Below are 23,718 nucleotides of genomic sequence, written 5' to 3'. Positions count from 1 at the left end.
CCCTTCTTTTCAGGCAAACTTCAAATGTAGTGATCTTAAGGTTTGTCTATTTGGATTTGACCAATAATTCTAGATCACCTGTCTATACCTAGTGCCCCAAATGATGCTCTCGAGGTCTGTAACTTGGCTTTTGCCCTATAGACTTAAAACCAAGTTTACTTCATTATTACCCAAGTCTTAGTTGGCAGCACTTCTGAAAGCATTAACTTCCACAGGATTATTGAGCACATAGTGACTTTTGACCTATACAGTCGGTATTGAATGGGTTTCATTGTGGAAGTATGAGCTCTCTTACTACAGTGTTTTATTTGACTTCAGATAACAGATTTCTCCCAACGGAAAAGTGACCGTTCATCATATGAAATGGATGAACTTCCTGTTACCGAGCAAGAGGTACAGAAATTAAAGAATCCAGACACAGAGCAGGAATTGGAAGTAAGTTTTAAGTATTGTAAATTCATTTCTTTATCATTAGTTTTTTAGAACTTTGCTCTATGTTTTTCTCAGTTTTAGACCTCTTTTTTCTGTGCCCTCTGTGAATTCTAAATACAGCTCTTGCCTCATTATGTCATCACAACATGAATGTGTGAATTTGTTAATTAAATGACAGCTAAAATTGAATCAGAATGGGATAATATATGAAAGTAAGATAACAATAAAGAAAACGAAACTTTGAAATTTATATAAGGTCAGGAATAAGCAAACTAGAGTTGTTGAGGGCCCCCAGTTTTCTCTTGTCGTCTTTCTTCCTCCCTTGTTTGGGCGTTAGAAAGTGAAGAGTTTGAAATGGAACATCAGTTGAACATGAAAATGTATACTAGGGCACCTGGGTGGCTTGGTTAAGCATCTGTCTTCGGCTCAGGTCATGATCCATGTCCTGGGATCAAGCCCGGCATCGGGCTCCCTGCTCAGCGGAGAGCCTGCTTCTCTCTCTCCCTTTGCTCCTCCCCTTGCTTGTGCTCTCTCTCTGTCAAATTAATTAAATCCTTAAAAAAAAAAGACATATACTTACTGAGTATTTATTTAATAACTTAAAAAAAAATAACCTGTATGTAAAGCACTGTGTCAGAGATTATGGAAGTCCAGTGAATAGCGTACTAAAAGCTTGAGTCCCAAACAGGGAGAAAGATTCTCTAACAGGTCTTTTCCTATAATGAAATGCAGAATGTCCTCAGTGCTCCGAGAGAGGTATTATCATATCATATCACTTTGGAGCTCTGGACGGGGTGGGCACTGAGTCTAGAGAGAATGGCGCCTAATGAGAGACTGGAGTTGGATAAGTGGTTTGCACCTGCTCAGGGGTGAAGCAGAGGGATTTAAAACCATGTGTTTCCCTACACTCTCCTATCTACCTTGCCCTCTGTTTCAACTGGGTTGTATTTTGGTTTTCTTTCAGGTGCTCGTGAAGTTAGAAGGTGGAATTGGGTTGTCCTTAATTAATAAAGTCCCAGAAGAACTGGTGTTTGCAAGTCTTACAGGAATCAGTGTGCATTACACGCAGCTGGCAACAAGTCATATGCTTGAGCTCAGCATACAGGATGTGCAGGTAATGGGGGCAGTTCAGAACTTGTTAAACCTCCTTGTGTTTTGCTGAGCACCTAGCCAGATCCAGTGTTTGGTGGCCTAAAAACACTAATGCTCTGGCAGAGATACCTTATTATGGCCTTCAAAAAATTATTCTGTGAAAATAATTGTTGTCGTCTGTGTTTGTCTCACTGGTGTTTCTGTATAGTAGCCAGTGACTTGGGTGATTTAGTCAAGGTGGCATGGAGGAAAGTGGCCCGTGGTCCCCCATTCGCCAGTAGGAAAAAGTAACAGGAAATCATGGAACATCATTAGAGAAATTGAAGTTCATTGCAGGGAGAAAAAATAAGAGAACTGGACTTGCGCTTCTGGCCAAAGTGTACTAATAGGGAACCAGGTTTACTGTCCTACCTGAAGCAGCCCCCGAGTCCAGATAAAATAAGGAAACAATAGGTTCAAGGCCCTGTAAATCAGGCACTGAAAGATAGTGACCCTTGAGAGGTGGGAAACAAAAAAGCTGAGCCCTGCATTCACCTCAGCTTACTGCCTTGAGAAAGTTTCCAGGCCATGGCACTGGGAGGGGAGACGAAGACAGAGCCCAGTAGAGTGAATGAGTTGAACAGGCCAGGCAGAGAGTCTGGAGACCGAGGCATCTAGAGTTTCATGGGGCAGCATACCTGGGAGGAGCCTGCTGCACAGAAAGAAGACTCAGGAGATCTCCGGAGGGGTTCTCTGAGCATTCAGCAGAGGACAGATTGGTGCTGCATGTAAGGAAACTACCATCTGAACCATCCATGAGGATCTCGCAGGGACAGCATCTGCTGCTCACCCAGGGCCGGGGATGGGCTTTGTTCCCCCAGCCAGACTAGAAACACTAATAACATATGTGACATTGGGAAGAGTCTTCCAAAAAATCTTGCCTTCATAGTGAACTATAATTAGCCCTTGGCTGAGCACTGTTCCAGACCCACCTAACAAATCATAAAAGGAAAGTCTGAAAGGATCAATCTGTTTCCAAGTAGTTTAACTGTATCCCTGAACAAAGCTCAAGATTTAATGGAATGCAAAAATACCCAGCACCCAACAAAGTAAAATTCACAATATCTGGCATCCTGTCAAAAATTACCAGGTGTGCAAAGGGGCAGGAAAACACAATATATAATGAGAATAATCAGTTGAATGGACCCAGAGCTAACGCAGATGTTAGAATTTTCAGAGAAGGACATTAAAACTGTTATTATAACTGCATTGTACATGTTCAAAAAGTTAAGTAGAGACATAGAAGATATAAGAAACTCAAACTTCTAGAGATTAAAATGAAATGAAAAACACTGCTTTCAATGAATAGCAGATGACACAGTACAGAAAAAAAAAGATTAGTGAACTTGAAGATATAGCAATGAAAACTGTCCAAATTGAAATGCCCAGGGGAAAATAATCCATAAAAAGAAAATAGCATCAGTGACCTACGGGACACCCTCAAGCAACCTAACATGTGGATAATTGGAGTCCCTGAAGGCCAAGAGTGAGAGGAGGGCATATAAAAAATATTTGAAGAAATCTTGGCCATAAATTTTCCAAGTTTAATGAAAACTAAACTCACAGATAGAAGCTCAAGCACGAACAGAAACACATGCGTGCACACGCATGAAGGAAACTACAACAAGGTACATCATAATTAAATTACTCAAAAGCAGTGATGAGTCATCCAGGTTAAGCAAGACTTGTCACATGCCAGGAGCAAAAGTGAGAATGAGAGCTGACTTCTCATTGGGAATGATGCGAGCAAGGAGAGAAGACAGTAATGTCTTTAAAGTACTGGAAGGAAGAATAACCATCAACCTAGAATTCTATGCCCAGCAAATATATCTTTCAAAAACAAGGGTGAATCACATTTGCCTGGCTACCTGGCAGGGATGCTGTGGCAAGGCAGAGGGCTTAGGTGGCTTGTGTCAGGACACGGAACCGGAGCTTCTGCCAGGCTCCCATTAGGTGCCGAGATGCCTAAGAAAGCTGGTGTGATCAACAAGGGTAAGAATCAGAGCACGGATCCAGGGAGACCACTTCCTCCCTTAGGTCCTGTGGTGGTTGATCCTACATGTTGTGTCACTGTAGCCATCCATGCCAAACCTGGGTCCAAAGAAAATGCTCTAACAGATGTGATGGCGGAAGCTGTGAGTGTGGCCATCGCAGCCCCCTCCCCCCAGCCCTGTCAGAAGGAGAGGCTAATGCCCAGCTCTGTTGGTACCTTTGAACGTCCTGGAGCTCAGGGAGAGTGATGTGGTTTTAGATAAGGGTGGTCAGTCTCATGGAAAAGTGGTGGCCTCCACACTTGCAGAAGGGATCTTGGAGAAATTAAAGCAGCACCCCCCCCCCCCAATAAATAAATAGAAGCAAGTTATGAGAAATACATCCTTGAGAAGCCTTTTATTTCTATTTGTTTTTAAAGATTTTATTTATTTAATTGACAGAGACATAGCGAGAGAGGGAACACAAGCAGGGAGGGTGGGAGAGAGAGAAGCAGGCTTCCCACTGAGCAGGGAGCCCAATGCGGGGCTCGATCCCAGAACTCCAGGATCGTGACCCGAGCCAAAGGCAGATGCTTAACAACTGAGCCACCCAGGCACCCTGAGAAGACTTTTAACTGCTATTAATGAAGAGGCTGTTAAATAGGAAAATATATATCCGTGTATGGAAGAACTTAAAAAAAAATAAATTTAAGAACAGGACTCAAAAAAGAAATAGGAATTTTAAAAGTACTGTATGTTCAATACTGACCCCAGGTAGCTTGGAACGTGCTCGCATTACAAAATAGCAGAGCTGGAAGAGTTCTTCGGGATGACCTCAGTCAGCCTTTCATCCTGTGACGAGGCTTCCGCTCTCCAGAAGTTGAGAGGCTTGTTCAGGATCACTCCCTTTGTGCGGGATGACAGCCGAAACCCAGATCCCTTGACTCCTGGCTGGATGCCGCTTGCCCTGATTTTGTAAATGAAGACATTTCCACAGACTTCTAGGGTTCTGAGGACTGTCTTCTCTAGAGTTTACAAGTGACAGAAGAAAACCTGTCACACTGCTTTGTGGTCTTTATATTTTAAGAGGTTCATCTTAAATTTTTTAAAAGTGCTTTTTTATGTCTTTTTAAAACTCGATGGGGTGTTTTGTGAAAAAGAAAATAAGAATAATCAGGACTTGTAGTTTCATGTTAATTATTTTGGGGAAGTCACTGAATTTTCATCCTCATTGGATGGTAACTGCAAACCTCAAATCTGTAGTTCTTGTGAGTCTCTGAAGATCTTTAAAGGAAGAGGGCCTGGATGCTACTTTCAGTATGCGTAAAAGCCTTTTCAGAAATCGTCTCTACATTAAAGCTTCAAAAGCTAATAAAAAATGAAATAAAAATGTTTTTAGACATACAAAAGCTAAAAGAACTCCTTTCCAGCAGATTCATGCTAAAAAAAAAAATGTTAAGTAACATCATTCAGGCAGAAGGAAATGGTTGCAGGTGGAAATCTGGCTCTCCACAAAGGAATGAGGAGCACCTGAAATGATAAATACACAGGTAAATGAGATTATTTTCTAATTATTTAGATTTCTTTAAGAGAGAATCAACCGCTTAGACAAAACTAATAGCACTGTATTTTAGGGCCTATAAGATGTTAGAGTAAAATGAATGACAACGATAGCATCAAGTTTGGAGAAAAGAAATAGAAGTACATTAACCATAATGTTCTTACGTGCACGGTAGTACGCTGTCATTTGAGCAGAAACTGGTAAGTTAAAGATGAACACTATAAACCCTAAAGCAACAAGGAGCTACAACCAATAGTCCAACAGAAGGAGAAGATGGATAACCCAAGAGAAGGCCGGAAAAGTGGGAAAACGTGGGAAAGAACAGATGAGACAGATCGAAAACAAATAGCAAGATGGTAGACTCCTTCAAACCGAACTGTATCAGTTAAATAAATGTGAATGCTATAAGGACCTCCAGTGGAAAGTCACAGGTGATCAGACTGGAGTATAAAGCGAGATCCAATTAGATGCCTCCTCCGAGGAACACATTGAATATAAAGACACAATAGTTAAAAGAGAAGAATGGAAAAAGACATACCGAGCTAGAACTAGTCATAAGAAAGTGGAAATGGCTTGATTCCTGTCAGAATTGATTACAGAGCAAAGCATATTACCGGGAATAAGGAAGGTAATGTCCTAATGCTAAGAGAGACAGTGTACGAGGACCACATAATGATCGCAGCTCTTTATGTACCTGATCTCAGAGCTTTGAAGTCTAAGAAGCAAAAACTGATAGCACTGAAAGAAGAAATCGAAGTACACAATTATAGTAGAAAATTTCAAGGAGGGGCGCCTGGGTGGCTCAGTGGGTTAAGGCCTCTGCCTTCGGCTCAGTTCATGATCCCAGGGTCCTGGGATCGAGCCCCGCATCGGGCTCTCTGCTCCGCAGGGAGCCTGCTTCCCCCCTCTCTCTGCCTGCCTCTCTGCCTACTTGTGATCTCTCTCTGTCAAATAAATAAAATATTTTAAAAAAAAGAAAATTTCAAGGAGGAGCCAAGATGGCAGAGGAGTAGGGACCCTATTTCCGCCGGTCTGCTGAATTGAGCTGGATATCTACCAGACCACTCTGGCCACCCAGGAAATCAGCCTGAGATGTAAGAAGATATCTCAGGGTCTATACCAACAGAATATCTCCCGTGGCTAGATGTGAGGTATGAAGCAGGGAGCTACGATTCTGCTGACAGATACCAGAAGATAAACGGAAGGGGGAGAGAGCCGCCATAAGCGCTGGCACCAGGAAGGTGAAATAACACAGGAGCGCACAAGCCTCTCGCAACTGGGGCCTGGGCACAGACTTGCAGACCAGGCCGGTAGCCGCAGGGAAAGGACTTTAGGGTAGCCCATTGGACTGAAACCTGGAGCTGCGGGGGTGCACATGTGAACTGGGGGCGGCTGGCGGTTTTAGAAGCACAAAGGGCAAGGGCAAGGGCTGGGAGTGCTGCTGTGGGGCACACAACCCAGGACGCTGGGGTGTTTAGCAGCACAGACAAAAACGGAGTCAGTGTGGCCTGGAGGGCTTTCTGGAGAACAGATTGTACTCGCTCTGTGCTGAGACAGAGGATTGGGCACAGTCACTTCTGCTCTGACTCTCAGAAGAGACACCAAAAGCTGCCAGGGAAAGCTGCCAGAGAACAAAAGCCCCCAAAACCAGTTTTCACTGAGCCTGTCCCCCCAACAGGGGGCAGGGCAATTCTACCCAAACAGGGTTGCCTGAGTAACAGCACGGCAGGCCCCTCCCCCAGAAGACAGGCTGGAAGAACAAGAGGCCGACAACCCTAAGGACCCTATAAAACAGGTGCAGCTTGCTTGGGTTGTGTTCAGCAGAGTTTGGACTCTGTACATTCCCTCAACCACCTCTCACCAGAATGACTAGGAGGAGGAACCCGCAACATAGGAAAGATTCAGAGATTGTGACCTTTGCCACTGAACTAATGGATATGGTTATAAGCAAAATGCTGGAATTAGACTTCAGGGTAACAGTTATGCAGATAATAGCTAGGTTGGAGAAGAACATTAATGGCAACGTAGATTCTCTAAGGGCAGAAGTGAGAGCTGATCTGGCAGAACTTAAAAGTGCTATCAATGAGATCCAATCTAATCCAGATTCTCTTAACAGCTAGGGTAAATGAGGCAGAAGAATGAAGTAGTGATCTAGAAGACAAACTGATAGAAAAGAAGGAGCAGGAGGAGGCCTGGAGCAAACCGCTTAGAATCCTTGAAAACGGAATTAGAGAAATAAATGATGCCATGAAACAATCCAATGTCAGAGTTATTGGGGTCCCTAAGGGGATGGAGAGAGAGAGAGGACTAGAAGATATAGTTGAGCAAATCCTAGCTGAGATTTTCCCTAATCTGGGGAATGAAATAAGCCTCGTGTACTAGAAATAGAACCTCCCCCCTCCAAGATTAAAGAGGGCAGACCGACCCCCAGGCATGTGATAGTGAAACTTGTGAATCTCAAAACCAGGGAAGACATCTTACAGGCTGCTAGGGGGAAGAGATTCCTTCGTACAAAGGGAGGAACATCAGAATAACGTCAGATCTGTCCACGGAAACCTGATAAGCCAAAAAGGTCTGGCAAGATATATTCAGGGTACTAAATGAGAAGAACATGCAGCCAAGAATACTTTATCTGGCAAGGCTGTTATTTAGAATGGATGGAGAGATAAAGAGCTCCCAAGACTGGCAAAAACTGAAAGAGTATATGACCACTAAGCCGGCCCTGCAAGAAGTACGAACGGGGGTTCTATAAAAGAAGAAAGACCCCAAGAGTGATATAGAACAGAAATTTACAGAGACAATCTATAGAAAGAAGGACTTCACAGGCAACATGATGACAATAAAAACACACCTTTCAATAATCACTGCCAACAGGAACAGCCTAAATGCTCCCATGAAACAGCATAGGGTTGCAGATTGGATAAAAAGACATATGGACCCATCCATATGCTGTCTACAAAAGACTCATTTTGAACCTAAAGATACATCTAGACTGAAAGTAAAGAGATGGAGACTCATCTTTCATGCCAACAGACTGCAAAAGAAAGGTAGGATGGCAATCCTCATATCCGACAAATAAGATTTTAAGCTAAAGACTGTAGTAAGAGATACATAAGGACACTGTATCATTCTTAAAGGGTCTATCCAACAAGAAAATCTAATAATTGTAAGTATCTATGCTCCCAACATGGAAACAGCCAACTACATAAGACAACTGTTAATCAAAATAAAGAAACTATTGATAATAATACATTAATTGTGGGGGATCTTAGCACTCCACTCTCAGCAATAGACATCTAGATCATCTAAGCAGAAAATGAACAAAGAAATAAGAACTTTGAATGACACATTGGACCAGATGGACCTCATAGATATATACAGAACATTCCACCCTAAACCAACAGAATATTCATTCTTCTTGAGCACACGTGGAACTTTTTCCAGAATAGACCACATATGGGTCATGAATCAGATCTCAGCTGATACCAAAAGATTGAGATTATTCCTTGCATAGTCTCAGACCATAATGCTTTGAAACTGGAACTCAATCACAAGAAAAAGTTTGGAAGAAATTCAAACACTTAGAATCTAAAGACCATCCTGCTCAAGAATGGGTCAACCAGGAAATCAAACAGGTACTTAACTTAAACAACTCATGGAAACCAATGAAAATGAAAACACATCAGTCTAAAACATATCGGATATGACAAAGGCGGCCCTAAGGGGGAAATACATAGCCAAGCAAAGCCTCACTCAAAAAAACAGAAAAATCCCGAATATGCAAACTATCTCTACACCTTAAAGACCTGGAGAATCAACAACAAATTAAGCCTATCCCATGCACGAGAAGGGAAGCAATTAAGATTAGAGCAGAGACCAACGAATTAGAAACCAGAGATATGGTAGAACACATCCATAAAACTATAAGCTTCTTCTTTGAAAGAGTTAATAAGATCAATAAACCACTGGCCAGACTAATCCAAAAGAAAAGAGAAAGGACCCAAATTAATAAAATTATGAATGAAAGGGGGAAGATCATGACTAACACCAAGGAAATAGAAACAGTCATCAGAAATTATTATCAACAGCTATATGCCAATAACTAAGCAACCTAGAAGAAATGGATGCATTCCTGGAAACCTATAAACTTCAAAGACCGAAACAGGAAGAAATTGACGACCTGAATAGACCAATAACTAGTGACAAGATTGAAGCAATGATCCAAAAACAAGAGTCAAGGACCTCATGGATTCTCTGGGGAATTCTACCAAACATTCAAAGAAGAAATAATGGGAGACTAAAGCAGTTTAAAAGAATAGAAACAGAAGGAAAACTTCCAGACTGTCTATGAAGCCAGCATTACCTTGATCCCCACACTTTACTAAGTAAAGACCCCATCAAAAAGGAGAATTTCAGACCAGTGTCCCTGATGAATATGGATGCCCAGATTCTCAACAAGATCCTAGCTAATAGGACCCAACAGCACATTAAAAAGATTATCCTCCACGACCAGGTGGGATTTATCCCTAGGATGCAAGGGTGGTCCAACATTCGCAAATCAGTGATAGAGAACAAATTTCTAAGAGAAGAGAGAAGAACCACATGGTCCTCTCAATTGATGCCAAAAAAGCATTTGACAAAATACAGCATCCTTTCCTGATTAAAACTCTTCAGAGTATAGGGATGGAGAGAACATTCCTCAATTTCATAAAATCCATCTATGAAAAGCCCAGAGCAAATATTCTCAATGGGGAGAAGCTGAGAGCCTTTCCCTTAAAATCAGGAGCATGACAAGGATGCCCACTCTTGCCACTATTGTCCAACATAGTACTAGAAGTCCCAGCAACAGCAATCAGGCAACAGAAAGAAATGGAAAGTATTCAAATTGGCAGAGAAGAAGTCAAACTCTCTTCGCAGATGACATGATACTTTATGTGGAAAACCCTGAAGACCCCACTCCCAAACTACTAGAATTCATACAGCAATTCAGTAATGTGGCAGGATACAAAATCAATGCACAGAAATCAGTTACTTTCTTTTACACTAACAATGAAACTATGGAAAGAGAAATTAGAGAATTGATTCTACTTACAATAGCACCAAAAACCAGAAGATACCTTGGAACCTAACCAAAGAGGTAAAGGATCTATACTCAGGGAACTACAGGACACTCATGAAAGAAATCGAAGACACAAAAAGATGGAAAGATATCCCATGCTCAGGGATCAGAAGAACAAACATGGTTAAAATGTCTGTGCTGCCCAGAGCATAGTACAGATTGCTATACTTTCAACGCCATCCCGATCAAAATACCATCAGCATTTTTCAAAGTGCTGGAATGAACAATCCTAAAATCTATATGGAACCGGAAAAGACCCTAAATCGCCAAGGAAATGTTGAAAAGGAAAAACAAAGTGGGGGCATCACGTTGCCTGATTTCAAGCTTTACTACAAAGCTGTGGTCACCAAGACAGCATGGTACTGGCACAAAAACAGACACATAGGGGTGCCTGGGTGGCTCAGTGGGTTAAAGCCTCTGCCTTCAGCTCAGGTCATGGTCCCAGGGTCCTGCGATCGAGCCCCACATCGGGCTCTCTGCTCAGCGGGGAGCCTGCTTCCCTTCCTCTCTCTCTGCCTGCTTCTCTGCCTACTTGTGATCTCTGTCTGTCAAATTAATAAATAAAATCTAAAACAAACAAACAACAACACAAAAACAGACACATAGACCAGTGGAACAGAGTAGAGAGCCTGAATATGGACCCTCAATTCTATGGTCAAATAATCTTCAACAAAGCTGAAAAAAATATCCAGTGGAAAAAAGACACTCTCTTCAATAAATGGTGCTGGGAAAATTGGAAAGTATACAGAAGAATGAAACTCGACCATTCTCTTACACCATACACAAAGATAAACTCAAAATGGGTGAAAGACCGCAATGTGAGACAGGAATCCATCAAAAACCTAGAGGAGAACATAGGCAGTAACATCTTCGACATCAGCCACAGCAACTTCTTTCAAGACAGGTCTCCAAAGGCAAAGGAAACAAAAGTGAAAATGAACTTTTGGGACTTCATCAAAATAAAAATCTTCTGCACAGCAAAGGAAACAGTCAAAGACTGTTTCTTGCCTCCAAAGAGGCAACCCACAGAATGGAAGAAGATATTTGCAATGACACTACAGACAAAGGGCTGATATCCAAGATCTGTAAAGTTCTCAAACTCAGCACTCAAAAAACAAATAATCAAGTCAAAATGGGCAGAAGACATGAACAGACACTTCTCCAATGAAGACATACAAATGGCTAACAGACACATGAAAAAATATTCATCATCATTAGGCATCAGGGAAATTCAAATCAACCACACTGAGATACCACCTACACCAGTTAGAATGACAAAAATTAACAAGGCAAGAAACAAATATTGGAGAGGATGTGGAGAGAGGGGAACCCTCTTACACTGTTGGTGGGAATGCAGCTACTTTGGAAAACGTGGAGTTCCTCAAAAAATTAAAAATCTACCCTGTGACCTGGCAATTGCACTACTGGGTGTTTACCCCAAAGATACAGATGTAGTGAAAAGAAGGGCCATATGCACCCCAATGTTCATAGCAGCAATGGCCACGATAGCCAAACTGTGGAAAGAGCAGAGATGCTCTTCAACAGACAAATGGATAAAGATGTGGTCCATATATACAATGGAATATTACTCAGCCATCAGAAAGGATGGCTTTTACTCAACTTTTGCATCAACATGGGTGGGACCGGAGGAGATTATGCTGAGGCAGAGAAAGTCAATTATGTAGTTTCACTTACTTGTGGAACATAAGGAGTAGCATGGAGGACATTAGGAGAAGGAAGGGAAAAATGAAGATGGGGGATATTGGAGGGGAAGATGAACCGTGAGAGACTGTGGACTCTGAGGAACAAATTGAGGGTTTTAGAGGGGAGGAGTGTGGAGGATGGGTGAGCCCAGTGGTGGGTATTAAGGAGGGCACGTACTACATGGAGCACTGGGTGTTATCCGTAAACAGTGAATCTTGGAACACTACATCAAAAACAAATGACGTACCGTATGGTGACTAACATAACATAATAAAAAAAAAATTTCATTACCCTCTCTGAATAATTGTTAGAATTATCAAATAAGCAGCAGTTCATCAAAGGCATACTAGACTTGAATAGTACGACCAAGTAGCCTAATTGACATTTATCCAGCAGCCCACCTAGCAACAGCAGAAAACACGTTCTTCTCACGTGCACAGGAAACATTTCCAAGAGAGACCACATTCTGGACCATAAAACACTTCCCAGGTGCAAAAGGATTCAAGTCACACAGTCTGTTCTCTCATCACAATGGAATTGAAGTGGAAATAACGGAAAGATAGTTGGGAAAATCCCCCAAATGATTGGAAACTAAAAAGCATATTTCTGAATAGCCCAGAGACAGAGGAGAAATCAAAATAGAAATCAGAAAATATTTTGAACTAAATGAAGATGAAAACACAGCATGTCAAAGTTGGTGGAACGCCACTGCAGCTCTACTGAAGGGAGATTTCTAGCACTATTAGAGGAGGATAAAGGTCTGGAAACTGTGAACTCAGGTGTCATCTTAAGAAACTAAACAACAACAACAAATTAAGCCCAGAATCAGCAGAAGAAAGGAAATGAGAATCCCAGTGGAAATCACTGTAGTAGAAACCAGCAACCACAGTGAAAGGAAGGAGAGGAGGAAGGGAAGAAGGAAGTCAAAAGCTGCTTCTTTGAGAAAATTAGTAAAACTAACAAACTTCTAATGAGTTTGAGCAGGAGGGGAAAGAGAGAAGACACAAATTACTGATGCCAAGAAAGGGAAAGGTGCCAGAGAGGCCCGCAACTTGACAATTCTATGGGGATGGAGCTTTAAGGGGAGCTGTAAGCTCATCCCAGCCCCCCACTGGCTGCCTGGGGATGGGGCAGTTGGTGTTTGAGGCTACCATGAACCTGGAGAGGGCAGGTGGGGTGGGAAAGCCACAGAGCTGGCTGTTCTTGCTGAGTTTCAGCTAACTTTCTCTGGTAAGTGACCCCTGGACTGCTGCAAGCCCTTGGTTAATTGTCGAAGCTCTGAAAAGGTTGACTTTGACAGTTTCTGCCCAAATTTTGTGGTCCTGCTATCAAGACAGCTCTTGTCTTTGTAGCCTCGTGTGTGCAGCCCTTCTCTCCAGCCTCCACCAGGATTACTGTGTCCAGGAAACCAGTTCCTGGTAAACATTTCCAGAAGAATCCAAAGATCTAGACCTTGATTCTTTCCCCAGGTGGGGAGCGTGCATTCCTCCAGAGGCTGTGCATTGCGTGCCCCTGACCGGGTGTGCGTCTGCTCCCGCTCACACCATGCACTTCCATCCACCCGAAAGCCCCTTTCAGAAAAATGTTTTTATCATACATCACAGAAAACAGTTAAGGCTAATCACATCTCGTTTGTTTGAGGACAGATAAGAAGTTATTATTTTGTCCTTCTATTTCTTGTCTTTTTTTTCTTCACCTTACAGAAGAGCTCCAAGGAGCTATTTGTGCTTCATGAATTTCATTAACCATTTAGTCAAGAATGTTTGTACTATTAATACCTCTTGACTTAATGTGTGCCATAAATCGTGGAAAATAAACAGGTTTGAGAGTTGACCGTGATTACAGCACTTGGAGAAAGAATGTTTAAAAATAGAAACTATGGGGGCGCCTGGGTGGCTCAGCGGGTTAAGCCTCTGCCTTCGGCTCAGGTCATGATCTCAGGGTCCTGGGATCGAGCCTGCATTGGCTCTCTGCTCCGCAGGGAGCCTGCTTCCCCCTCCCTCTCTGCCTGCCTCTCTGCCTACTTGTGATCTCTCTCTCTCTGTCAAATAAATAAATGAACTCTTCTTTATTAAAAAAAAAATAGAAACTATGGTCCCCATCCTTAGAAAGGATCTAATCTAATTGGGAGAATAACACTAGAATTTGTACCTCTTCCACATCTTGTATCAAGTGTGTTTGCCTCCGTTATCAAGAATAACAGAGAGGTCAGAGTAAGGTGTTTTCTCTCTTGGATGTGACGGGTGATTCATTCACTCTGTAAATTCCTAGGGCATCAGCGGTGTGCCGGGCATGGCACTAGGCTCTGGGGAGAACAGCCATGATTCAGGAGATGAGTTCTGCTCCCATTGGGCTAGCAGGCCAGGGAAGAGGTCAGCCAACAGGGGGAGCAAGCAAGCGAGGCACCTGTGGGAACTGGTCTAAAGAATGCGGAATGCTTTTGAGGTTAAGTGGCCTGGGAAGATCTTCCCAAGGCAGTGAGAGCTAACCTCGGAGGAGGGGAATGAGCGAGCCCTGGAGAAGGCTACTGGGGTAAAACAGCATTCCCTCAGAATCCAGAGACTCTGAGAGAGGAGAGCTGCCCCCTTTTGAGACATAACCCGCAGGCTTGGGTAGAGGGAGGCTGGAGCAAACCTGGAGGGGATTGCTCTGCGCTGAAGGCGGGGCTGTGGGCAGTGGCTACATCATGGAGGCTGTGGCGAGAAGTTTGGTTTCATCCCAAGAGAAAGGGAAGCCTCTGACAGGCGTAAAGGAAGGAGGGACATGAGCTCACTTCGGCTGCTGTGCAGGGAGTACACGGTAGGGGCGAGGATGGAAGTAGGAAAACGTGCTCGTGCTCACGGTCTCTCGCCCTTGTCTCTGCAACTTGAGAGCCCGCAGGTTGGCCGTCCGTGTGATACACTGGAAGGGTCACAGGATTTGGTGCGAGAAGTGCCTGCATTTGAATCCCGAGTCTTCCGCCTCACTAGCTGTGTGAGTGTGGGCAAGTGGTCTAACTTCTCTAAGCTTCTGTTTAGTCTTTTGTAAAATGGGGAGGAAGACTCAGCCTTTAGGGCTGTAGTAAGGGATATGTTCGGTGATGTGTAGGGAGTATACTTAGATGTATAGAAAGCCCATGAACGTTCTCTTTCCTTGTCCTGATATGGAGCTTTGTTGGAAAACAAAGTGGAGGTGCCCGCTTCCTGCAGTGAGCCTTCTGACACCCCTAAACACCGTGGGGTGTAGACAGCGTGCTCCAATCTGGTGCTGATTGGCGTGGATGAATAGAGCAGTCCCTAACGCCACTGACATCATCGTTTCATTCCTAGCACAGACTTGACTTTGGTAAAGGCCACTGTTTCCATTTGGTAGCAGCTGAGCCCCCAGTTCCCTAGTTTTCATGCTCTAGGGTCTGTCCACTTCACTGATAGCCTTTAGTAGCTCTGGGCTTGACGTCAAACAGACGTGGAGTCAAGTTCTAGTTCTGTGAAGAGCCGCTGTGCAACCTTAAGCAAGGGCCTCTCCCCTCAGCTTCTTCATCTGTGCCATGAGGACAGGGATAGTCCTCAGGAGGTTGTAGTAGGGACTGTAGCGGAGCCCGGACTTGAGTGCCTCTGTTGGTGCCTGGCACATGGCACTCACCACACACAAGAGAGCTTCTGTTGTCATTCCGACTACAGTTGTTGCTGGTCTGCAGTGAGGATGCAATTTTACAGCTGCCGCGGAAACAGAGGAAAACGGCAGGAGTCCTTTCCGAGTGTCCTACCAAGGAGGGGACCCCACTCAACGATAACAGAGAGCTGAGAACTGAGCCATTGTCCCTTCTTGTTTTGTCTTGCCGCTTCTTCCTGGGCCAGGTGGACAATCAGCTCATTGGTACCACTCAGCCCTTCATGCTCTACGTGACTCCCCTGAGCAATGAGAATGAGGTCATCGAGACCGGCCCGGCCGTGCAGGTGAACGCGGTGAAGTTCCCCAGTAAGAGCGCGCTGACCAACATCTACAAGGTAGACCACTGGGGGAGGCTGCTGGGCTTGGCACGGTGGCAGGAGCTGATCTGTTTTCTCCAAACAGAGTCTCCAAGTGCGGGGTGTGGCCAGAAGTCATCCCCGCACAGTAAGGCAGTCTGACTTCCTCCATGGGGTAGGGGGCTCACAGCAACTCCTTGTAGCACCCGGAGTTCTCGACTGTGGCTTTGCGCATGATAACGCGGAATCCCCAGGGCCCAGAGTCTGTCTTCATCAGAGTCAAGTCTCTGTGGGAAAGCATAGTATCTTCCAGATTGATCAGGACCAGGTGTGATCCAGAGGTGTTATTAGAATAATTAGAGAGTGGTAGAAGGGGTCTGACCTTGGGACAGACGTCCTCCTGTGTAAGCTGACTTACACTGACTACTAAAAGCACATCATTCAAAAAGTGATGAACTTTCTTCCCTGGAGAAGTTTCCACGTATAAGCGGGCTGATACAGCAGCAAACTCTGGAAAAGTGGGAGCTAAGAGGTTGCTTCCCCTATTTCTGCCCTTCGTCACCGTTACAGTGGGCCTGTGTGCAGCCCTCCAATCCTGCCGCTCCTTCAACTAGCTGCTGTCCACGTGAGCTCAGCACCAGAACACTGTCCCCCGCAGCACATCGGCAAGTGGGATCCTGGCTAAGGGGACACAGATGCCCCGGAAACCAAACAAGAGGGCGGTGAATTGTATATTAAACCTCTTCTGGAATTCTTGGGTAATAGTAGCAACGTAGAGAGAGATGAGCCAGAAATCATTTGGCAGTGTGGTTACAGAATCACATGAGTAAAGAAACTCATTGTGCCACGTCATTTGGGGGCCTTCTTCATGGCCCAGATGAAAGTTCCTTCTGGTGTTTACACTATTAATCAGAATCTCTCCGTCTCTAGCATCTGATGATCACGGCTCAGAGATTCACAGTGCAAATTGAAGAGAAACTGCTCCTCAAGCTGCTGAGTTTTTTTGGCTATGATCAAGCGGAATCAGGTACTGTTGAATATTCTAGATTTGTGTCTGGGAAGTGACCCAAGAATGGCCTTTTCTAGTCCACTTGTGAAAATACGTGGCCTCTGAGTACCCGACAAACTCCCTTCCCACCTCGCAGCCGGAGCCCAGAAGCTGAGGCTTGTGTCTCAGCAGCTTTTTTCCAAGTACGGCCTATTGACGGGGCTGCGGAGGGTGGCTGATGCGGGGCATGAAGGAAGCTTCTTAGAGGTGTCTTGGGGTCCCCAGGAAGCTGCACACTTTTCCTCTTTGTAGTGCATCTGTTGACTCATCTGCTTGAGGATAACAGAAATGATGTTCGTCATTTAGCAAACCACTTTGTTTCCTAACCTTTGTTTAGTAAACAGACTGGGGGCCAAGAATCAGAAATCCCTTCAGCAGTTCCTTTGGTTTAGTTAAGGGAAAAAAAAATTTGACTAGCCTTAACTTCCTAACTTTTTACATCCATGCCCTTATGCCTTAATGTCATTACCAAGTTTTCTAGCTACTTGACTCTTCTTTAGAGACGGGAGTGAGAGAAGCTGTTGAAAACCCTACATGTCCCAGCAGTCACTAGAGAAATCATGTAGCTTTTGTCTCTTTATTTTAGATTCCTCCTCATGGCCTTTGTAAGACTGAATATTGAGTTAGAAAGTTAGAAAGAAGTTGGCAATGCTGAGTCTTTTGAAGACTAAACCGAATATCGAAACTGAGAAATGATAAGATAGACTTGAATGTTTATATGCCCACGTTGACTAGAGAAAAAAACCGCTGGGGATGTGTGTGCATATGTACAGACTTAGACACAACACAAGAAAAATATTTTTGCTCTTTAGCCCAGACTTACGATTCAAACTTTAAGCGTATTTGGGATCAGGAGCAAGATCCTGTCTGTTTAAAACTGTGTTTTCCACTCTGGGTGTGTGTTTGGACTCAGACAGCCACTCGAGACCCTGCCTGCAGGTAGCCAGGCTCTTTTGGCACCTTCCTGGGAAGTTTTACTTTCAATTTTACTGGACATGCTTTTCTTGTAAGTTGCTCTAAATAAATTTCTCACCAAGCATTGTGTAGACGTTTATAAAACCCTGGCCTTTGTTGCATTGGAGCGTCTCTTCCACTCTTTCTGTTTAGGTTCCCTGAATACAAATGGGCAGGTCTCTTGCAGCGTCATGTTCTCAAACCTCGTCCCTTGTTTTCTATAAAGAGAACCGTAAGCGCGTACAGCATACATTTGTTGGATAGGCAGATCTGTACAGTCTCCTTGGTTGTATTTCTAAGGCCCAGGAAGCCAAGTGAAAGTAAGCTGACCGCGTGGTTGTGGGCACAGGAGCAAGGCAGAGAGCACATTGCCGTGTGCCAGCCCACGTCACTCCTTCTCACTATACAAGACGTAAAAATAAGAATCTGCCTCGACTCCGCTGCTTTCACAAACGTCCGCCATTTGGGAGAGAGGGTGCCTGCTGCCGTGACATCAGCTCGTTATAGCCTGTAGCCGGTTTCTTTTTAAAGGCATTCTCTTGCACTCAGGTACCTTATTCAACGGGTCAGGTCGTTCAGTATAGTTCAGTTAAACTCTACTCCGAGGGATGATATTTGGATATCATCTCATGAAATAAATGCAGATAGTCGGGGTCATTTATGATAATCATAATAAGAACAACACGGTTTCTAGAAGACTCATTGCCAGCACACACCCGTGGCCTCTGGCTTCCCCACCTGCATGATTTTTTCCAAAGATGATGTGTGCCAGATGGTATGGAGTCACAAAAGATTAGGCTATTGTACTTTTTTGGTAAACGGCACGAAGCACATCCGCTTTTACAAAGAAGTGGCATCGGGATACTGTACATGTCACCAAACCCCGAAAAACGAAATTTAGAGAGATGTTGACATTTTTGTACGATTGTTTTTCAACATTAGCATTTGATTTGTGAGACTTCAGGAGATTCTTTTTTCTTTCTTTTTATTTTTCTTTTTAAATTTCACTATTTTACTCTTGTACCAGAGGTGGAAAAGTACGATGAAAACCTCCATGAAAAGACGGCTGAGCAGGGTGGAACACCAATTCGATACTACTTTGAAAACCTCAAAATCAGCATTCCCCAGATCAAGCTGAGCGTGTTCACCTCCAACAAGCTACCACTGGATCTCAAGGTGAGCGGATATCTGGGTAAGATTTAAACAATGACTTTCCCGCAAAAAGAGTGAGGATGTTTCCTGTTTGCTTTTTCTGTCCAGGATCATCTTCGATAGCAGGTATGTTTACAGGTTTCCCTTTTAGAAGGTTTGAAATATATACACACGTACGTACATGTGTGTATATATGTGTGTACATACGGACATATGTGTAGACGTATATGCACTTTTAAAAATATTTAAGTAAGACTTTGCTAAAGATTGAGATGTAAGGAGAGCAAACAGAGAATTACATAAAACCCGTCTTCTTAGCTCTTGGCTTGTCTCAATGAGGTCAGAGCCTGCTTTCCTAGGGCCTCTCGCAGATTCAGGAGAAAAGTTACAACCAAGACAGTACCTGCCTTTTGTGCCCAAGACTTGCCTGCCCTCCTGGTTCTCTCCACCACTGCATGAACAGCTGACACTGGAAATGTCCACCACCATCAAGGAGCACACCCGGCCCCGTACCGCTAAGGTGTGGCCTCCCTCACCACCATCGTCAGAATGTGACGCATCTACAGACCGTCCTGATCTGCCCTTGACAGAGAGAGCCTGGATTCCATCTTTGTCTGCCGCAGGAAGATCCGTTTTAACGAAGGGCTGGGGCTGGGATTCACATCCAAGCCCGCGTGACTCGGAAGCCTGTACGGTGCTGCACTGTACCGCGTACCGTCCGCAAACGAAAGGCATCAGAGCACTTCAGAGCTGCGAGAGTCCTTGGTGAGCAAGGATGTTGGAGTTCAGAGAGTTCTTTCACTCAGGTCTTGTGGGTCGGCCGTGATGGGAGCAGGATGAGGCCCCAGGTGCTTGTTAGGAAGTCTTTTCTTAGACTGAGGCTAAATCTGCCTCACTGCCGCTCGGACCCATTGCTTCTGGTTCTTTTCCTTTGTTGCCCTTGAAGACGGTTGTCAAGGCACCTGCCCCCCCCCCCGACCCCCACCCGCAACCACCAGCCCAGGACGTGGCCACTGCCCCACGCGGCCTTCTTTCAGATGCTGCGTGATGGCCTCTCTTCTGAGCAGGAACGGCTACAGACCTGAACAGACAAATAATACACCTGGCCTCCTCGGTTCAGCCGCCTACCGGGACTGTCCAGCAGTGCGCCGCGTGAAGCGGCATGGTGGGGACCGTGGCATGTGGGGCGAGTGCCCTTCCTCTGAAGGGGCCGCCTCGACTCAGCTCCGGCCAGTTGCTGTCACAGGGCACTGTGAACCCAGTGTGGCCAGATCTCCAGATTTTTAAAGCGAAGCCGGAAATCTGGGTTTTTGTGTGGAATCTCCTGGTTTTGAAATGTTGGCAACCAGTTTGAGTTGTTTTCTTTAAAAACCTTTTGGGTTTGACGAAACACATGTTGTGGGCCTCATGTGGTGCCTGGTTTGCCAATTCACAACTTCTGAAACAGACCTATAGGTAACGAGACAGTGGTCTGGTCATCAACAGATCATACTTGGATAAGGACGGGGCAAGGGTGGCCGCTTCATTTCCGCGGCGAGCTGGGGATGCTGGTCGGGACCAGAGGGGCAGGAGTTGCTTTGCAACCATCCTGAGAACAGCATGGCGTGCCCTTTCCGGCAGACTCTCCTGTCCGCTTGATTGGCTTTAATTTCATGTTTCCCAGGAGACTAAAGATACTTATAATTAGCCTGGGAGTGGGGGGAAAACCATGGGAAAACCACTATCTTGTTAATATCCACAAGTATCCACTTGACTTCTGTGACCCCTTGGAATGGGTTTGTTTGATAAAGTATATATTCCCCCAGAACACTTGGCACGCGCCCAACAAACCAATGTTAAGCATTTCCTGAGAGTTAAGGACTTCTTGTTTTTTAAATCATCTTACTTAGAAACACAGACACCTAACGGTTCCCTTCAGATTGCTCCCAGCAAAACACTTTCCCCCAGCCTGACAAATGCAATAGGATTTCCTACAGCTGAAGCAGGTCCAGACCTCCGGTGACAGGGTGCCAATGCGTGCGTGATGCCGTGTGAACGGTACACGGGCCATCCGTTAGGCCAGTGTTCCATTTGTCACCGTACTGAAGGAACATTTTGAAGGCCTTTTCAGATGATTGTTTCAGAAATCCAGTGGAGCAGCTGTGTCATGAGCTGGGTGGGTGGGGAGGGCAGTCTGAATGGGGCACGTTACTGTTTCAGGCAGGGTGCTGGGAATTGGGACTTCAGAGTTAAATTCTCAGCTTGTGGAAGTCACCATTTCACTGTGTCTCGAGTTCTCCTCCTGGAGTCTGGGACTCATAAAATAATGTCATTTATTCAAAGAGTTTCCTAACAGAGTAATATCCCTTTATTAGCAGCTCTTAGAAAGAGCGGTGTGCTCTCTGAGATGACTGTGTAATGGCTCAAAGTATGTGCTTAGGGAATGGAGGGCTGTCCCAGAGCAGGAATCACAAGAGTCTGACTAAAAGGTAACCGTGTCTTTGTTATTGAAGGAATAATTATCTTGATTCTCTTGACTCCAGGCCAGAAGTGAGGCTGTCCGAAATCTCAGAGGGAAGTCTCTTCACGTTTACACGGAGGGCACATTATTGCCAGATACAGTGTCTGTTCAGAAGGACTGAGAGCACTTTCCCATCTGCTATCTCGATTGGATTCCTTCCTCTGTGATGGGAGAAGGGGGAGATAATAGCTCCATTTCACAAATGCAGACACATCCCTCCCTTCCCCCCTTTCTCTCTATTATTCTCCCCAGCCTGCACTACTAGGGAGTAGCAGGGTAAGATCGAAAAACCAGGTAGTTTGTATGTACTTAGGTTTTTTTTGTTTTTTTTAAAGATCAAAAGAAGCCAGGAGCCTTTCAGAGGTTTCACGAGGTGGCCTACAGCAGTCCTTTTCCCATTTAGAGCATTGGGGTATTACAAAAGAAGGGCTTTAATTGAGCAATCTAGTTTGGAAGAAAACCCACATTTTAATGGTCAGAGAGCAAGAGGGTGGGGTGAGGGGGAATTTCAAACAAAGACACTATTTAAAAAGCCTAAAACTGTCTTCTCAAAGGCTTGAAATAATTTGTTGGGAAACTTCAGACCCTTTACTTTTTTCCTCCCCTCCCTAAATAAAAACCAGATTTGTTAAAAGGAAAAAAGATCCAGTATTGTTAATTGTATTTCAGAAAGTGCCAGAGAGGGAACTATGCCTGTAGTTTTAAACACTGTCCCAGGAGGGAAATGGGCAAATACCCTGCTTCACATAAACAGTCTCTATGTACCATAAATAAACCTTTAAAGAATGAATTCCAGACAGTTTTGTTTAGTGCAGGATAAACTCAGAAAGGAAAGGACGTGGCTCAGGGACTGGCTTGTGATCTGAGACCTTATGGCATATGGACAGGTATCTCTTCTTTCAACTCCATAAAGTTTCTGGAAGACTTCAGCGGTTTGCGTCTGGAGGAGGTAGGAATAGACAGTTTGCTAGTTTTATTAGGAACTTCTGAGCCCAGATGGCTTTCTCCAGAATCCGTTTTATAACAGGAAACTGTCTGCTACTTGAGTAAATAAGCATCAATTTTGTATACTACTGTATTCGATTAGTCATTTCGTTACTACAGGAAAAAGCCCCGTTTGGCTCTTTCCCCTCTCATCTGTTTTCCTTTGACTGACACGAACAACCTGAAGGTGGCAGATTAATTCATACCAAAGGCTGCATCTCGGCTCTTTCTACCGTGGGAGGCCCCAGAGCCATAAATGACGAGGCGGAGATAATTTTTACTGAAGGGCCAGGGTATCTCCTGGGTTCAGACAAAGCACAGAAGCCATTCAGAAAGGGGTCGAAGTCTCTCTTGAGGGTCTGGACAACTTGGTAAAGGTTGTAGAGTCTCTGCTCCTATGTTTGGTTCTTCTTCAGTATTTGGTTGCAATGAGGAAGTTGGGGAGCAAAAAAGCTTTTGCCTTAAGCCTTTGTTTGGATCTCATTTCGTCTTCTCTGAGAAGACAGTAATGCTCAGAGGTGTATTGGCGGAACAGACTGCTGACCTGATGTCAGTACCGCCCCCAGCGCATTTACTGGGCGGCTCTAAGCAAAGCGGTTAAGCCGGGCTGGGCCTCAGTTTCCCAGTCTGCGCCACATGGATGCGTGAAGCGTGCTTGAATGAACGACAGAAAGCTTTTCAGGAGAAACAATGGAATCCTCCATTCTGGTCTGCATGTTTTCCACCTAAGGGGTGGTTACTGTCGTGAAAATGAGCACGTTCGGGTCTAAGATCTCCTAATAACTAACTGCATGAGTTTAGGTCATCCACTTAACATTTCTTTGGTTTTATTTATTTAAAAAAATGAGAGTGTTCGGCTGAATCAGCGTGTTAGGCTGAATTAACCTAAGAATGCTCTCAAGCTCTAAAATGTTTTGTTCTCAAATTGTTTAGTAGGAGGTTACTGGTGACTTCCCAAGGGCCCAGATATAGGGACCTTTTGTCTGTCCTCATCTCTGTCGGGTCCTCCGCTGTAGTCAGCATTGCTGACCTCCCCGTCCCTTTCTGGTTCTCCTCTTATTCCTCTGTTTCTTTGTCTTCTTCACGGTTTTCTTTTCCTCTGCTTTTCCTGACCCACCTATTTACGGGCTCTTTTTACCTCTGAACCAAACTGTCTGGTCGCATCACTTGCCCATTTTCAAAATCATATATTCAAAATCATATATGGTCTTTTATC

At 44.5% G+C, this 23,718-nt stretch overlaps 1 protein-coding gene across 9 annotated transcripts in view; it reads left to right on the top strand.

Annotated features, from left to right (window-relative positions):
* Positions 1-23,718, top strand: part of VPS13D (vacuolar protein sorting 13 homolog D) — a 256,878-nt gene that overhangs the window by 141,942 nt on the left and 91,218 nt on the right. For all 9 annotated transcript variants that reach the window (XM_046008769.1, XM_046008742.1, XM_046008734.1 and 6 more), the window contains 5 exons: positions 319-435; positions 1,397-1,546; positions 15,754-15,903; positions 16,795-16,891; positions 18,894-19,042. In XM_046008769.1, the coding sequence (XP_045864725.1) occupies positions 319-435; positions 1,397-1,546; positions 15,754-15,903; positions 16,795-16,891; positions 18,894-19,042 (663 nt within the window). The remainder of the gene's footprint in view (positions 1-318; positions 436-1,396; positions 1,547-15,753; positions 15,904-16,794; positions 16,892-18,893; positions 19,043-23,718) is intronic.

This window comes from Meles meles, chromosome 1, assembly GCF_922984935.1.
Source record: "Meles meles chromosome 1, mMelMel3.1 paternal haplotype, whole genome shotgun sequence".
Classification (NCBI taxonomy): domain Eukaryota; kingdom Metazoa; phylum Chordata; class Mammalia; order Carnivora; family Mustelidae; genus Meles; species Meles meles.
This window is presented reverse-complemented; position numbering and strand designations above follow the sequence as displayed.